Source organism: Urtica dioica, chromosome 9, assembly GCF_054948205.1.
Source record: "Urtica dioica subsp. dioica isolate 48M chromosome 9, U.dioica_male_clone48M_v1_H2, whole genome shotgun sequence".
In the NCBI taxonomy this organism is placed as follows: domain Eukaryota; kingdom Viridiplantae; phylum Streptophyta; class Magnoliopsida; order Rosales; family Urticaceae; genus Urtica; species Urtica dioica.
The window spans coordinates 17,841,661-17,859,231 of record NC_142764.1 but is presented as its reverse complement, the minus strand read 5'-3'; the positions used below and the strand labels follow the sequence as shown (position 1 = coordinate 17,859,231).

The 17,571-nt window shown below is 35.4% G+C and overlaps 2 protein-coding genes across 2 annotated transcripts; one reads left to right on the top strand and one right to left on the bottom strand.

The window, feature by feature from the left end:
- Positions 1–1,419: 1,419 nt before the first annotated feature.
- LOC149385417 (uncharacterized) lies at positions 1,420–1,860 on the bottom strand. The gene has a single exon (XM_089626332.1). It carries the CDS (start codon positions 1,858–1,860, stop codon positions 1,420–1,422), a length of 441 nt encoding a protein of 146 aa, XP_089482458.1.
- Positions 1,861–5,988: 4,128 nt separating this feature from the next.
- Positions 5,989–13,309, top strand: LOC149385416 (disease resistance RPP13-like protein 4). The gene is made up of 4 exons (XM_089625204.1): positions 5,989–6,226; positions 6,349–6,422; positions 9,794–10,697; positions 11,421–13,309. Exons 3-4 carry the CDS (start codon positions 9,817–9,819, stop codon positions 13,147–13,149), a joined length of 2,610 nt encoding a protein of 869 aa, XP_089481330.1. The 5' UTR covers positions 5,989–6,226; positions 6,349–6,422; positions 9,794–9,816; the 3' UTR covers positions 13,150–13,309.
- The last annotated feature ends 4,262 nt before the right edge of the window (positions 13,310–17,571 follow it).

Below are 17,571 nucleotides of genomic sequence, written 5' to 3'. Positions count from 1 at the left end.
AACATATTCAACCTCTACAGTCGACAAAGACACATAGTTTTGTTTCGTGCTAAACCAAGAGATAAAGTTATTACCAAGAAAGAAACAACAACATGAGGTGTTTTTTCCTTCGACATTTCCAGCCTAATCAGGATTACAATATCCAACAAGAGTGGAGTTGGTATCAAAAGAATACATAATGCCAAAATGGTACCAACAATGTATTTTATGATTCGCTTAACCTTAGTGAGGCAACTGACCTTGGAGTTTGCTTGATAATGCACAAACTCATCCTATAAGAGCTTGACATAAGTAGCAGCCGGAGTACGCTTATGAGATGCACGTTCAAGGTCATACTTCCTTATAATGTTTTTAGCATATTTGCTTTGAGAGATTGAAATTCCATCCTCCGTTTTCTTGATCTAGAAACCGAGGAAATAATTTAGCTCTCCCATTATGCTCATTTCAATCTTAGCTTGCATCTAATGGATAAAAATATTCCACCGTCTAGGCAGACATTCCTCCATAAACTATGTCATCGACATATATTTGAGCAATCATGAGATTTCCTCTTTCCTTTTTTTTTTTAAAAAATAGAGTCTTTTGAATCCTCTACGAGTATAGCCATTCTAAACAAGAAATTCACTGAATGTCTCATAACAAGCATGAGGGGCTTGTTTTAGATCATAGAGAGTCTTTCAGAGCTTATACACATATTTGGGAAAGTTTGGATCAACAAAATCCCTTAGACTATTCAACATACACTTCTTTATTTAGGTATCCACTGAGAAATGCACTTTTAACATCCATCAGATATAATTTGAAGTGTAGGTAACACGAAATGCCAAGCAAAAGTCTGATGGCTTCTAGACACGCAACATGAGCAAATGTTTCGTTGAAGTCTACTCCTTCCACTTGAGTGTACCCTTGTGCCACGAGTCTTGCTTTATTGCGAGTAGTACATGTCCATATTCGTCGGACTTATTCTTAGAGATCTAACAGACTTAGGTCTTGGGACAAGTTCGAACACTTCATTTATCTCGAATTCCTCTTGCATAGCATTTACCCAGAATTCATCATCAATAGCTTCATTAATATTCTTAGGTTCAATATTAGAAGTAAAGCATACATTACCAATCATCTCCCTGTAATTTACTCGATCTTTTCTCCGAGTCCGAATGCCTTCTTCTAGATTGCCAATGACTTCATTTACATGATGATTCTTCTGCACCCTTATATATGGACCTCTACTTTCAGAGACATCGTCTTCTTCATTTTATGACTTCGTATCGTCAGTAAGTTCAAATTCACCAATGACAATATCATCCTCTTTGTCTGCAACATCTTTCCTGACAGTTGTACTTAAGGGGGGGACTTTGATCCTCATCATCTGAATTTTCAATCTCAGTAGGGTTGTCATTAAGTCTTCGCATCACCCTGCTACAATTTTTTGGCAAGCAAAGCAATAATCTCATTAAAATCATCATCATACTGATCCATCTGATTTGTAATAGAGCTTTTGAGAGCCAAGCCCTTGTTCTTCTTCTCAGGCTTGGGAAAAGACAATTCATAGGTCATGAGAGATCCAATAAGCTCATCAACTTTTATTTGAGAAAGGTCACGCACTTCTTTAATAACGTTAATCTTCATACTGAATCTTTCAGGAAACGATCTCCGAATTTTTCGAACAAGTTTCTCATCACTCATAGGAACTCCAAAAGAGAAGAACTCTTTAGCAACATCACGTATATGAACGTTGATCCCGAAAATAGTCTCATCCTCTAGCATATTCATGGCCTTGAATTTGGTAGTGAGAAACTGGATTCTTGAGCTTCCCACTTTGGTAGTCCCCCCATGAGTGACTTCAAGAATCTCCCACATCTCATAAGAACTCTTACATGTATTTATGAGCCTGAAGATTTTCTTGTCAACACCATTGTAGATAGCATTAAGAGCACGGGGGTTACCGAGAGCTTCTTCATCTTCTACCAGATCCCTGTCTTTCTTAGGTTTACGGAAGTGACCACATCTATGTCATCTTTGATGATAGGAGGAAACCATCCATCGATGAAAGTCTTTCACGTCTTGCTATTGACAGACTTGATAAAAACAACACATCCGAGCTTTTCAATAGTCATAATTCGTCCCATAAAAAATTGGTGAATGATTAACGATCCGTCTTCCCTGTTACTTTATTATAAACAGAAGACAAAAAATAACAACACATGGATAAAACCCTAAGATCTGGGGACTTTCTCTGATACCAATTGAAATTATTTTAGTCAGAGACCAGATGTTGCACATAATGTAGAGTCAATGTATGCGACAATTTGTTCCGATTCAAAGGATGGATCATATAAAAGATAATGTGTAAAAGTAAAGAACACAAAGAATAGTAATCCAATTCGGTGGAATGTCACCTACTCTGGGGGCAGTGTGCGCCCAGTGGAAAAGAAATTCAGTAATCAATAAGTGGTCAATAGTACATCAATGAACTTATATGAATGATCTCCCCTTCAAGGTATTTTTCGTATTACTACCCGTGAATTCCAAATCAGACTCTCCCTGAATATGAGATCTACTCAATTCCACTGTCAAACACTATCCCAGTGTTTGGTAATCTTCGATGTCAACGCATGTGAAAGCTTCAATCACGTGATCACAAAAACCCAAACAACTCTTTAACACTCAATTAGCTTCTCAGTCCATTGATCTTGCACGTCTCAAAACTCTAAAAGTATGAATTAAATGTGTCAAGATGATTAAGTGTGAAGCCTTTGGCTTTTATGGTAGTCGGAAGCCGATTTAGGTTTCCTTACTCATTCACATGGAAAGAATATAAAAGTATAAGGTCTTTCGCAATTCATTATCGCATATGTTAGAAAACTTACAAAAAATACAGTTCTGCACACAAAGGGAAAAATGTCTCAACATATTCAAAAATACAATGTCTCAACATATCATTGAGCATATTGTCAAACATCTTGTCAGACAAATTTGCTGTAAAAAATAAGCCAACATCACACGTAATAACAAGAGGTTTCATTGTTACGATGAGAAGGAAGAAGGATATTCACTTCTCACACATTTAAAGTGGGTGTCACGGATAAAAAATTGAGCGGCGGAAACAGTGGTGATAGTCATGATTGCGAGAAGAAGGTCTGCAATATTAATCTTTATGAGAGTATATAAGTCTAGATTAGGAGGGAACTGTTTGCTTAGTTTTAATCTAGACTAATAATTTGTCAAAAAAAAAAGGAGCTACGTGTGTAGTGCCATAATATGTTAGCGGTTAGAGAAACATGTGTTAGTGGTATTGCTAGATTAGTGAATCTAAGAGATAGTGGGTTAGTGGTCAGCAATATTGCGTGTGTATAGCCATAAGTGTGTTTGTGGTGTAGCATAGATCTAAGAGTTTAATTATTTGTTTTCATTTAAATACAACTACCAAGAGTGGATCCTTTGTAATGCGTTTTAAAATGTAATCAAATGAAGCGGTGTGCTTCATTTGTTAATGGTTTTCCTTTTGTAATTCTTTTTCAGAATGTGATATGAATAGAACATTTCCTATTTTTTGTTTTTAGTATAGACAATACGTGTGTGTGTCTCCGCCTTATTAATTGTGTTAGTGTAGACTGTATGTATACAACAAAATACATTTTTTTAAGACCTTAACCGTATGTATCATTTTAAAACTCTATTTATAATTTATCATACTCCAACATGCTTTACTTCTCTTATTTCCGTTTGAATTTTTATTTCTGAGCATGTTCTACCTTGAGTCTCATTATTCCAAGGCCTTTCAGCCTTGATTTTGGGAATGCATTTGTGTCTGGAAATCCAACATCAATAATTGAGTAAAAGTTTTACTCCAATATTGTGATTAACCTTCTGATAGATGTACCGTTTTAATTAAGTGTACTGCATTTTGAAGCAAAAGAAAAAGAATCGTGTAATTATTTTTTAAAAAAATTAGTCAAATAAGCCTCCAAAAATCTAAAAATTGCTAGATAATCAATTTTTTTGTAAATAGACACCTCAACTTATTTACAACACTAAAAAAAATAAACAAAAATATCCAAAAGTATTCTCGTTAATTTTGGGTTTTCTTGTCTTTTTAAGTGCCGTAAATAAATTGAGGTGGTTATTTACAGAAAATTAACAAAAAATTGGCTATTATACAAAATGCTATAAGTCAAATTGTTATATAACTTAAAGACGCCTATTTTTATTTTTTATGAATTCATTCTTAAATCACACATATACATGTATAAATAATTACATTTGACATTATAGCAAATATTACAAAAAAAATTCCTTTAATATTTATCTTGAAGACATATGGTTACAAAACTATGGCTTGAAAATCACATGAACAAATTAGTGTCACCCGGGCTAAGCAGATCATGACAAGGGATAGAAGACAAGGACATGCCTCTAGATATGTTAATTATTTATATTCCTTGCAGATAACCAAGTAAGGGATATGAAATGAAAAAGATGATGTGTATCATGGAAAACAATCTGGCACGAATCATGTTGCTTGCTATGATTGGTCTTCACACTGTTCAAAGATGCTTTCGAAGACGCTTATCTGTCTTCAGCGAGCCAATACCAATTAAATTCATAATTAAGAGAAAAAAGAGTTGGAGCCAATTTGAAGAGTCTTAATTTGATTGTTTATTTCCGTATTCGAACTTTAAATTAATAATTCTCCGACCATGAAAGTATCATGGGGTTTAATATCAAAATTAATTGATAACGAGAGGAGTAACCCATGATTCAAAACTAATTGATAATCAGAGGAGTTAACTCATGATTTTTATAAGCTCTTGTTAGTTTTCATTCACTTTCAATGGGAAATTCCTAACATTACTAGCATGTCCTATCAAGATGGCGCATTTTGGCGTTCGCTCATCTTATGCCGAATCTAAATAGTTGGATTGAATACATATTTGGGCTTAATGAAATTTAATACTATGTAAAAATATCATGGGTTCCATATCAAAACCAATTGTTAAGTCGAGAAATAACCCATTCATTTGTGGGATTCCTGATACCGACCAATGTTATTGCTGGGCCCTTGTGATCATGGCAAATATGCCTTAATCTGAAAAGCCATATTAGTGGAATGAAAACAGCTGTCTCTGTTTCTTTCTAAATCACTTGTACCTATCATCTTAGAAGATAGGTACAACACTATTTACTCCACTGGATCAATCTAATGCTAGCTAGAAAATGGTAATTAATTATTCTTGGATATTCTATTATTACGTGGCCATGGAGATTAAGATTTTTTTTTTAAAGACATGATAATAGTATACTTTTACAAGAGAACTCATAGTATGATTTTCTTTTTCAATTATGAATTATAATCAACACCCATGTCGAATAGACGAATGACTACACTCAATTAAAATTATTGTTGAACTATTCAAATATTATACAGCTAACTCATGCCTATGTTTTATATAATATGAAGTACGCATCTTGTTTTAATGTTGCCTTGTTTCTTACTTATTAGATAATGAGGTTAGAATTTTAGTAAGGCATTTAAAGTTCCCGTATACCTAGTTCACATGTGTATGTATAATCAAATGAGAATTTGTTGGTAAGATAAAAAAAAATCAAATAATGAGCATAGCATATAGCAAAAAGGAAAATAAATAGAAATAAATATATGTAGACTGTTAGGAGTATGATGAATTATAAATAGAGTTTTAAAATGATACATACGGTTAAGGTCTTAAAAAAAAGTATTTTGTTGTATTTTTATTATTACATAATAATTAATAACGTATTTTAAAAATAATAAAAAAAATAATAACATCATTTTAAAATTGAGGGTCTTTCACCACCACCTCGCTTTGTGCCAGTTTGCAATCACTTGAGTTAAATGTCTAGTCTACGAATGCGAGGGTAAATAAGTTCTCCATTTTGTATCAGTTAAAAAATATTTCATTTTTTTAACTGAACTTCTCATTTATACCTAATTTTTAGTACCAAACCTAGTAGTTAGGTCATATCGGGAAAGAAAAAAACGTGACTATATTACTAGTATATGTCCTCTTCTATTTGGTAGTAAGGCATAATTTCTCATTTAAATCTGCCATACACCAGAGAAGTGAGCAGGAAACAGTCACAGCATATTAGTACGTATTGAAAAGAAAAAAATAATCTGGAGAGAAGTACTAAGTAGCTAGCCAGAAATGAAATCTTGATCAGTTCGGATAAATATACTTTAACGGTAAGTAAGAGATGAAAAACAGTCCAGACCAGCTTCTTAATTTGTGTTGATATCCATTCATTCCCACTTTTTATGCTCAAGCTTCAACCTCCGTTTATTGCTGAACTTATTATCGGTTGCAGCTTGTAAGGTTGGAGTTCATTGGTTTACTTAGATGCTGATCGGAATATCTCCAACGGAGTGATTTTTTTTTTAGGTAAATTTAAACTTTATCTATATTATAACTCTACGATACATGTATCTGTTTTTGTTTTCACATATATTCTTGTTTTTTAGTCTTTAGTTTTATTTCTATTTACATTAATTTTCTTCGTGGTGTAGTTCTATTGTGCTGCTGGGATTTCCTTCTTGTATAAATTTATAATTCGCAAGGAAAATATTAAAGATGACAAAAATGAAAAAATGAATATTAACAAGATAATTATAAAGAAACCTCGCCAGGATTTCATGTCAAGAGGGTTATAAACGATGAATTTTCTTTAGTGGCATTTATGAAGAATTATTTATTTTAGGCTAAAAATTAAAATACTATTGGTAAAATTTATAATTTTAAAAAATTGAGGAGCATTTGCCCCTGGATCTCATGTGGCTCCGCAACTGCTAATTATACAATCGAGCTTTTCAAGGGGTATGCATCTAAATAGTCCTTGAACTACTATGTGAATGTCATTTGGTAGTGAAACTAAGCTGCAAGAAAATGGTCTTCAAGTTTATGATTTATAAAATTCTAGTCCTTTTTGTAACGATCTGAAACTTGCATCACCTAAAAAATTCAAATCATACTTGTCAACTTAAATAACTCGTTATTTAAAAAAAAAAAAACTAATTAGATTGGATTGTTTTTTTAATACACTACTACAAACTGGGGATTCCACAACGGTACAGAACCGTTGTGGAAAGCTTCCACAACGGTTTTGTACCGTTGTGGAATCCTCCGCTGTGGAATGTTTCCACAACGGTACTCGTCTCATTGTGGAAAAGTAATGATTCCACAACGGGACGAGTCCCGTTGTGAAAATGTCCATGATTTCACAACGGGACAGTCCCGTTGTGAAAAAATTTAGCAGATTTTAACATTTCGCCGCGGCAACGTGTATAGTTCGCTGCGGCGAATCTTTCCACAACGGTACAATCGTACCGTTGTGGAAAGTTTCGCCGCGGCGAAATATACACGTTGCCGCGGCGAAATTGTTCCTAAGAGTTATTTTTACAGTTTTCTAATTAAAAAAACCTGAAATGAAATTATATATTCAAAACCAAATATCCATAACATCCAAAACATATCCATTACATCCAAAACCAAATATATATCCAAAAACAACCAAAACAAATATATATATCATCCAAAATCAAACTAATATTCTCATTCTATAAAAGTTTGTACGTAAAATACCCACTCCTCTTGAACGTTTTCTAAGTTATCCGGTGTATATGACTTCTTCAATTGTAGAGTAAAGTTTGATTGACGTTACTTCGGGCTCCTTGGTTGTCAAACTTGAAATCCGAAAATAAAATCCTTAACGCACAACAACAAAAAACATTATAAAACAAATATTCGCGTAAATGAAATACTTCAAATAACATGTACTTAATTTACCTTTTTATCAACTTCCTTGGTTGTAGTAGACATAATCTATGAAAAAACAAAATTAAATATAATCTCAATTCAAACCAATTCCAATACAAACTCAAACCGAAATTCAATTTCAATTGAAACTAATTCCGACATAAACTTAAACCGAAATTCAATTTCAATTAAAAACAATTCCAACACAAACTCAAACCGAAATTCAATTTCAATTCAAACTAATTCCGACATAAACTTAAACCGAAATTAAATTTCAATTCAAAACAATTCCAACACAAACTCAAACCGAAATTCAATCTAATATTCTAATTCGAATCCAACATAAACTCAAACCAAAATTCAATTCCACACTCATTTTCTACATAAATATCAAATTCAATATTCAATTTCAATATAATTTAGACACAAATAAACAATTCTAACCTAATTTCAACATAAAAATACAAATTAAATAAAAAAAAGACTTACCCGGAGTGAAGACGATGAGCATGGGGCATGGTGAGTCAATGAAGTTGTCGAAGATGTGGGTTGTGGTCGGAGGCAAGGTTTTTGTTATTGTCTACTACAACAACAAAAAAACATTAGAAAACAAATATTCGTGTAAATGAAATACTTCAAATAACATGTAATTAATTTACCTTTTTATCATCTTTCTTGGTTGTAGTAGACATAATCTATGAAAAAACAAAATTAAACATAATCTCAATTCAAACCAATTCCAATACAAACTCAAACCGAAATTCAATTTCAATTCAAACTAATTCCGACATAAACTTAAACCGAAATTCAATTTCAATTCAAAACAATTCTAACACAAACTAAAACCGAAATTTAATCTAATATTCTAACTCAATTCCAACTCAAACTCAAGGTAATCAAATATTCTAACTCAAATCCAACATAAACTCAAACCAAAATTCAATTCCAAACTCATTTTCTACATAAATATCAAATTCAATATTCAATATCTATATAATTTAGATACAAATAAACAATTCTAACCTAATTTCAACATAAAAATACAAATTAAATAAAAAAATACTTACTTGGAGTGAAGACGACGAGCATGGGGCGTGGTGAGTCAATGAAGTTTTTACAGTTCTCCCACAACGGTACACTGTACCGTTGTGGAAGAGTTTGGCCGCGGCGAGATTCAACAACGGGTCACCATCCCGTTGTTTAAACCTTAATTTTTTTTTAATTCCAGAACGGGACAACTGTCCCGTTGTGGAATCATCAAGATTCCACAACGGGACAGTTGTCCCGTTGTGGAAACATCAAGATTCCACAACGGGACTCTTGTCCCGTTGTGGAAACGTCATGATTCCACAACGGGACAGCGTTTCGTTGTGGAATCTAACATTTGTAGTAGTGATAACTATATTTCATTTATATAGACATTCACATATATAGAGTATAATTGATTATATTTACTATAACGATTATATTTAAACTTCAATAATGAAGATATTTCACCAATTCTCAGTATTGAACTCGATGCCTCACATAAGATGAGACCTCACATGGAGGTAGGGTCACCCAATCTACGTCTTTAGGGGTTAATTAGATTAGATTGTCAACCTTCAAAACACTTTTAAACTTCATAATTTTTTTTTTAACGTAAGAATGTTATTTTAGTGATGCTTTATTAAAATTGTACAAGAGTTATTTAAAATATGTATTACCTCGTTTATTATTGAATTATATAAAAAAAAACTATATTTTTATTAATACTACTATAATGTTATAAAATCAATAAGATAAATAAAAATATTTTTACGGATCTAATACTACTCATATAATAGTTCGGAGATTGATTGCGCTAAAAAGCCTTTTTCAAAGAGTTACCATTTCTGTATAAGATAAGCACACGTTTGTTTGTCTGCTGCGTTTAATTAAATATAAAATAAAATAATTTAATGCAAGGCAACATTTAAGGTTCCAGTTAATGAAAATAACTATGTTTAATTGTATCTTAGAGAGAAAACACAGAGAAGTAAATATGGAGCTAGCCGGAGCGGTGGTGGGGTCGATAACAGAGCACGTTATCAAGGTCGCGGAGAACGAAGCTGATTACGCAGGAAACTGCATGGCTCAGCTTCAACACTTGATTCAATCTCTACAACACGTCAACGGATTACTTCACGACAAGGAGCGTCTGAAGCTCAACGCCGAGCATGTCAAACCAGCCATGAAACCCCTGAGGCAGCTCATTTATGAGGCCGATGATGTCATCGCCGACTGCATTCTCAGAGACGAGTACGGTGGCAGATTCGCCCAATACAACTTTTTTTTCCTGCGTAACACCGGAAAATTATTGACAGATATCAATTCCCGATTAGATACGCAGTTAAATACCTTAAAAATGTATTTGGAATTGAAGAATGCCCTCAAAGTGGATGCTGGACTTGACAAATCCGAGGGCGATGAGCTTCTGGAGCAGGACTTCAACCCCAACGTAGCGATCGGGATAGACGAGGACATCAAAAAGATTAAAAGCTGGATTGTTGAGGAAGATAAGTTTGAGCATTATCGCGTCGCTGTGTCGGGGATGGGTGGATTGGGAAAATCGACAGTAGTCCAGAAAGTATACGACGACGACATGGTTTTAAGTAGTTATGGGACGAGGATATGGGTCGGCGTTTCGAAAAAATTCAACAAGAACAAGATTCTGGAGAGCATTTTGAGGAAGTTGGGAGGGAAGGTACCGGAATCGAAGACTCAACTTTTGGGAGAAGTTAGAAACGCGGTGGGTCAAGAACAAAACGGATGTCTCGTTGTATTTGACGATGTTTGGAACATTGACGATATCGCATGGTGGAACGATTTGTGCGCTACTTTAGAGGTGGATGGTCGGAGAAGTTGTGTCATTGTCACTACAAGGTATCAAGAGTTTAATTATTTTCATGATCATTATTATTATTAGTAGAAAAAAGTATATCAAATATCTGCTACTCTCAGTTAAAACTAAGCTATACTTCAATTATTCAAATATTATAAAATAACTCAAACTTCTAATGTAGTATAACTCATGTACCTCGTCTTCGTTTATGAGAGATAGTTTGCCTAGAATTTCAAGTTAAAAAGGTTTAAAGTGGTAATATGCCTATATCTTCCTTACTATTATTATTATTATGTCCTTTCAACGTAATTAGTCCATGAACAAGTAATGTGCTGGTCCTTTAACTAATTTTTGGAGCAAAATTATCTTCAAAATTTTATAGCATGTTAGTCATTTTCTAAACAAATAAAACTGTTCTGACGAAACTACGTAATTTTTTTAAATAATATTTAAAAACAAAATATTTGTTAATTTTATCAAAGAAGTATATATATTCTGGAATCTGGACTGACAAAGCGTATACAAATAAGTCAAACAATTTTAAATTAAAGAGTTAATTCTTTCAAGTAGTGATATTTTACAAAGTTAATTCTTTTAATTAGTGGAAACAAGTTATTTACCTTTTTTTATGTGTTGAATTTCATACATTATGTTTATGATGGACTTACGTTCTGAGGATATTTTGTTCCAATTAATTATTATTATTATTTGTTTAAATACAATACTCGATTCAATAATAAACTCAAATACTTTTTGTATTGCAGAAACGATGATGTCGCAAAGATAGTTGTCCAGGGCAACGAGGATCTAATCCATAAGCCGAGAGTCCTGGATGAAAACAATAGCTGGAAGTTGTTTTCCCACTTTGCACATCCTCGCTCCGGGTTTGAGGGAGAAGGAAGGAAAATCGCCGATAAGTGTGGAGGGCTTCCACTTTCACTGAAGACAATCGGGTCGCTATTGGCGGGAAAGACGTTGTTGAGCGAATGGACAGATGTGCTCAACTGTTTCCACGACAACCCTGCGATCGGACGCAACGACCAAGTCATCGAGAGGCTTAGACTGAGCTACGACGACCTAGAGGCCCACCTGAAGCAGTGTCTCCTCTGCTTCTCGGCCTACCCAGAAGACTCGGAGATCAGCGCGGACCAAGTGATCCACTGGTGGCTCGCGGAGGGTCTTCTCCAGAAGCCCAACTCCAAAAGGAGCGCGCTTGAGTTGGGCCGGCAATATCTCTCGGCCCTGATTAGCAGATGCTTGATCGATGTCGACAAACGTCGGCCGTACGATGCAAGAGTCTACACGTGCAAGATACATGACATGGTGCGCGATCTCCTCATGAGGATCGCCGGAGAAGAGGGCTTTTGCAGCTTCAACGAGCACGGAACATCCATATGGAACAAAGACTCCTATTGGCTCTGCTTGACCGCCGACCTTGTGACGGGAAAGGAAAGTTCTAGGAGAAGAGAAAGCGGGAGTTCTAGAGGAAAATCAGATGACGACGGGAAGTTTTTGTCATTTGAGAAAGACTCGAAACTCAGGGCAATTTTGCTCATGCCGGGACATCAGATCAATCTCAACAAGGATTCGGGACAGCTTTCGTCGCTCCGGATGCTGGACTTGTCCGGAGGAATGGTCAAACAGGACCCGATACTCCTGAAGAATCTATTGGATTGGATCACCACTCTCACTCGCCTCGCCAGTTTGAATCTCTCTGGGTTTGAGGGCCTCGAGGAAATCCCATCTTCCCTCAAAGATCTCCGTAATCTTCAACTCTTGGTCCTCATAGGATGCTCGAACCTGAAGACGATACACGAATCTGTTGCCAAGCTGAAGAGGCTCATAGTCTTGCATTTAGATAGTTGTCCACGACTCGAGAACTTACCTCGGGGCGTAAGGAATTTGTACAAGCTTCAAGAGCTAAGTGGTGTTAAAGTGACAATTGGCGGTAAAAAGGTGAAAGGAGCTATAGAGCTTTCCGACCTCGTGAATTTGACTGAGCTAAGAGTACTACACGTGGTAATAAGCAGCGACAATGAGGCCGATCTCTCTGAAATGACAAGTGAGTGGAAAGAAACCTTGTCGGGAATGAGGAATTTGAAGACTTTGGGCATCGACGCAAACAAGTTTAGGAATGGTTTGCACATACTAGACGGGATTGTACCGCCGGAGAATCTGAGCGAGCTGTATCTTAAGAACTACCACGGGAACAAACTGCCGGCGTGGATTAGCCCTTCGAAGCTCAAGAGATTGGAGTATCTATGCATCGAGGACACGGAAAGCGTGGCAGAATGGAAGCCTCCTGTAATGGTCTGGGGTGTTCTCCAAGGCGTGAGATTGAAAGACATGAAGAATTTGGAGGCGGACTGGGGAGAGTTGAAGAGCAAAATGCCTGCGCTTATGTACTTGGAAGTGATCAAATGTGGCCGCTTGGTCAACCTTCCCAAAGATATCAAGGATGGGATATGGAGGGCCTCAAGACAGAGGACTTGAACATATTGTGTGGTAACTCAATTTGTATCCTTATATTTTATAGTGTGATTGTGTGGTATTGTCTTATAATTAAAGAGCCATTGTCTCATACATATTGCATTGTCCTACTTTATCAATGTATTATTTAATAAACCCATGCGTGAAAAAATATGTTTCTCTAGTTTTGTATGTATAAACATCTGTGTGTAGTGCTTGTGGAATTTGAAGGGTGCTCTGTTTCTTAGCAAGTCTCCTATCATTAATTATTATGAGGTAGAGTCATTAATTTTTCGAATAGAAGACATTCAATCGATCCAGCTAAGTTGTCAGACGATTATGTATTCCTATGTTCACCGTTCGTGAACAACCATGAACTCCTTGGGCTTGAGATTCTCTTGAATCATTATCGCTTAACAATTCTCAATAATAATTAAAAAAAAAAGTGACAATATCTCACCCAAATTAACACATGTTTTGAAGAAAATTTACATTCAGACTACAGAGATATTTCACATTCAAAACACACATAATAGAGTATTTAATAGAGGAAAGAAAGTGAAAACTTGTCTCTCAATAAAAGTTGGATAAGCCCTCTTGAAAGAGAAATGAATATACATCCCAGAAATCTGGTGTATTAGTGTAAAATTTACTGCAGACAAATCCAACGGATGATATAATGACCCATTTATATATAAAATTTTAATGAAAACAAGTGAGGAGCTCGTAGAAACATGTTTCCAGAGAGACACCGAAATAGCGTTAAGGACACACGGACACTAATAGAAAGTTCAAAAAGTCGAAGCACACTACTAAGTAGAAAGTGAAACAGAAAAGTCGAAGCACACTAGTAGAACAAAGCTTTTCACGATCGAATCGCAAAAGAGAAAGCTTGAAGAGAAGAATCAGAGAAAAAGAAAACTGTTTCATTGATGAGAATTGGGGACGAAGACCCCAATTTAAACGTACAAGAGGAAAGGGAAAAATACAGAAATGACCTTACTTTATTGTTTATTGTTTAAGTGAAGGGCAGAAAGGTAAAACAATAAAACCTAATAATCTGATAAGAAACGTTTAAAAGATTACTTAGGACTAAAGAAACAAACTAAACCATAACTGAACCAAAAACAAAGACTAAAACCAGAATCCTAATAAAACTCAACCTCGATATGCCAATCGAAAATATGTCTACATAACACCACGAGATAAACATGGCATGGCAATCTACTTGGAAGACGCAGAGGCCGAGACAGAGACTATAGCTGTATTTGATCGAGATGAAGATTCAACAAGAGAAATGTCGTCCACATGTTTGTCTCCGTTCAGGACACTCAATACATCCGAAATACTCGGCCTCAGACTTTGGCTGCTAGTGCACATCACAGCCAACCTTAGCACTACTTCCACTTCTTGCTCATTCAGATCTTTATCACCTTCCAACTTCTTATCAATGAAACCACTCACGCTTGGAATTTTTGCTTTGAAATGATAATGGACCTGTATATATATACATACAAAAGCCTCAGGTAATTATTTACTTACATCTACAGCGTGTCTAGGTCTTGTTACCTTGTCAACAAGATCTGTGGTTTCTTGATTTCCTTTGCTCTCTTTATTTCCATGTCCTGCAACTATTTTCAAGTAGTATACATCACGCCGAATCTATAGATATCGGTTTTCACCGTTACGTTGTCGCAATATTCAGGTGCTAAAATGCCTCCGCGATTGACAAATTATACAAAATCATATAAATTCAAGTGACAACTCAGTTTTTTTTATTAATTATATTATTTTGTTTTGCATCTATGGTCTCGAATATTAGTCTTTTTTTGGCAGTAGCAGCTCTAAATTTGGAAAACTTGGCACCTGTGAGATTTTTATCTAACTGCCATAAATTTTTGGATGGTTCACACCGCACATGTGCAACAACTCATGAACTTATATTATTTTGTTTATGTGGTTTTACACTCAAATTCAGGTATACCCATTCGTCGCACACTTGAGATATGATCTTTAATAATTTGAATCTCTCGGTTCACTAAAGAGTTGACACTGAAAATCTCTCGGTTCGAAAGAATATATTTTCTACTCAAGAATTCTACTTAATTGTAATGAGTGGATCCATTGAATATTATCCATTGAATCTCTCACCAGCTAGATGAGATTTACAAAATTATCATTTTACCCTTCTAGCTGTTATTTCCTCAACTCCTTTGTCGCTTGTGAATAAGTTTGAAACAATGTATTGACGAGGAGCTAACAAGTCACATTGATTCATCCAAAAGAGTCATGACTCAATTTGGACACTGGCCACTTCATTTATTCACATTCCAAAGAATAAAGCATGAGGTGATATACATTGCGTTTCATCAATCTTGTACATGAATTCCATATCTATGAGATCTTTACAAAGTTATCATGACGTCTTCATAACTTAGTACTTCACCAATAGGTCTTGTCTATATCACATAGTGAATCTAGAACTCTGACTTTCTCAAATGAGAATACGTAAGCTATGACTTTCAGGATTGAGGTAAGCACGATGCAATTCATACGTAGTGACGTCGAGACATAAGAGATTAAATGGTTTGTTCTTATTCTGTCACTAGAAGTGCATTGATCAATTCAATACCTTCAGAAGATACCTAGAAGAAGTATAGAGTCTCCAACTCTCAATGTCCCATAACCAGACATCATAGATTCTCCTAACAATCATACTGGGATCAATAGCCCTTTGACCCTTAGATTACGAATATACTGTTTTAAGAAAACCATGAAGAGTTTTTTCATGCAAATCTATATTTGACTATTCATTTGTTGTTAGGTTTGTTTAAGGACTAAAGACTATAGTTTATCATAAAGCTTCAAACAGACGAGGAAGAATGAATGAACGTCTCAACTTTTATTAATAATTCAGCAGTTACAAGCAAGAGTCTTCGTGAGACTATGTTACATCAAATGTACATAAATAAAGACTACTACTCTTCTTGTGGGCACAATTGACAACAGATTTGGCTCATCTTGTTTTATTTTATAGAGTCAAATAGAAAACGATCAAACAGAACAAAATCATACTTGCTTGTTTATTTAATTACTTAGCCATGTTTATTATGCTATAACTTAGAAATTGTTTCGTGGGTTTTGCTTATCATGGGAATTCATTATTTAATGTAAAATTATTTACTTGGATTATGATAGTTTTTAAATGAATGAGTTAAACGGATCAGAGAGCTTTTTCACCAAGCCGATAAGAGGCTAAGCAGGGAGGTTAATAAAAGACGTTGTCTTTCTTCCCTACTGGAAGCTTTTCCGTGAAGAAATAACATTAGGATAATCAAATACTAAAATTTTACGAAATTCCTAATAATTGAGCTATATCGAAACTTATGTTTTTAAGGGTAGCTTAGAAACACTCGAGTTTTTAATATGAATTAGTTAACCCGAGTGGATCACCTAGATCAGAGTAAATGCTAGGAAAATTAAAATTCTGAAAGTATATTGAGTCATAGGCCTCCAACATTGACACAACACCGTGAGGATGAAAGATCCCATCGTGTCAGCAACTCTTCTTCGTGAATGCTATGACTGACGTTTCGAACATAATGGCTTTCCTGATTTCAATACCAAGGTTGTGTCTCTTACGATAAGTGGAAGAAGTGGATCTCTATGTGGCCTATAACTCATCAAGATTGTAGGGCTAAGCTTTCTTTAACCGAAATGTTAGGTCGACTCATGCATGAACAAACCGGTGGTTGCTCATGTGGCCAAAGATTCCTAAAACCTGGTAGTTAGTGAGTATAAGACTTATGAATGTACATGAACCACGATTGCTAACTAATCTGGGATGGTTCTCATTTTCACTAGGTGCACTCCGTTATGTCACCATAGTGAGACGAACTGTGGCCGTTAGTCGAATTATCATGGAATATAAAAACTGGGTTCTTTTGCTTAGTATTTTATCCCGTGCTTGTTTGCATTATGGTTTTTATTTCCTAAATTATATTGATAGTTGTTTCTTTTCATGTTTCTAATAAATGTGCTTTTATGTTTTAGTAATCATGTCGAACCCTATTATGGCCTTGTGTCAAAAAACGTTCTCACTGGTGATAACTTCTCGAAGTGGAAGTCCAACCTGAACATTGTACTGGTGAGTGAAAGCATTTCGCTTTATTCTCACTGAAGAGAGACCTACTTTTCCTACTCATGGTGCATCCAAGAACTTGAGGGAGGACTATGAAAAGTGGACCACTGCCAATAACAAGGCGGTGGAATACATGCTCGGAAGCATATCTGATGCGGTGCGAACAAAGATGGAAGGAAAGGAGACCGTTGTGGAGATCCTTGACTGCTGCGACAAATGTTTGGGATGCAGAGTGAGCAAGCCCGCATTGAGCTCACCCGTAAGTGCACTAGTACTAGGATGATTGTAGGAACTCCGGTGAGGGA

Excerpts from the sequence above, each read along its gene's own strand:
- LOC149385417 (XM_089626332.1), bottom strand. The coding sequence starts at position 1,860 with ATGTGGGAGATTCTTGAAGTCACTCATGGGGGGACTACCAAAGTGGGA.
- LOC149385416 (XM_089625204.1), top strand. The coding sequence starts at position 9,817 with ATGGAGCTAGCCGGAGCGGTGGTGGGGTCGATAACAGAGCACGTTATC. Across the intron at positions 10,698-11,420 it reads TGTGTCATTGTCACTACAAG|AAACGATGATGTCGCAAAGA; the intron begins GTATCAAGAGTT and ends TTTGTATTGCAG.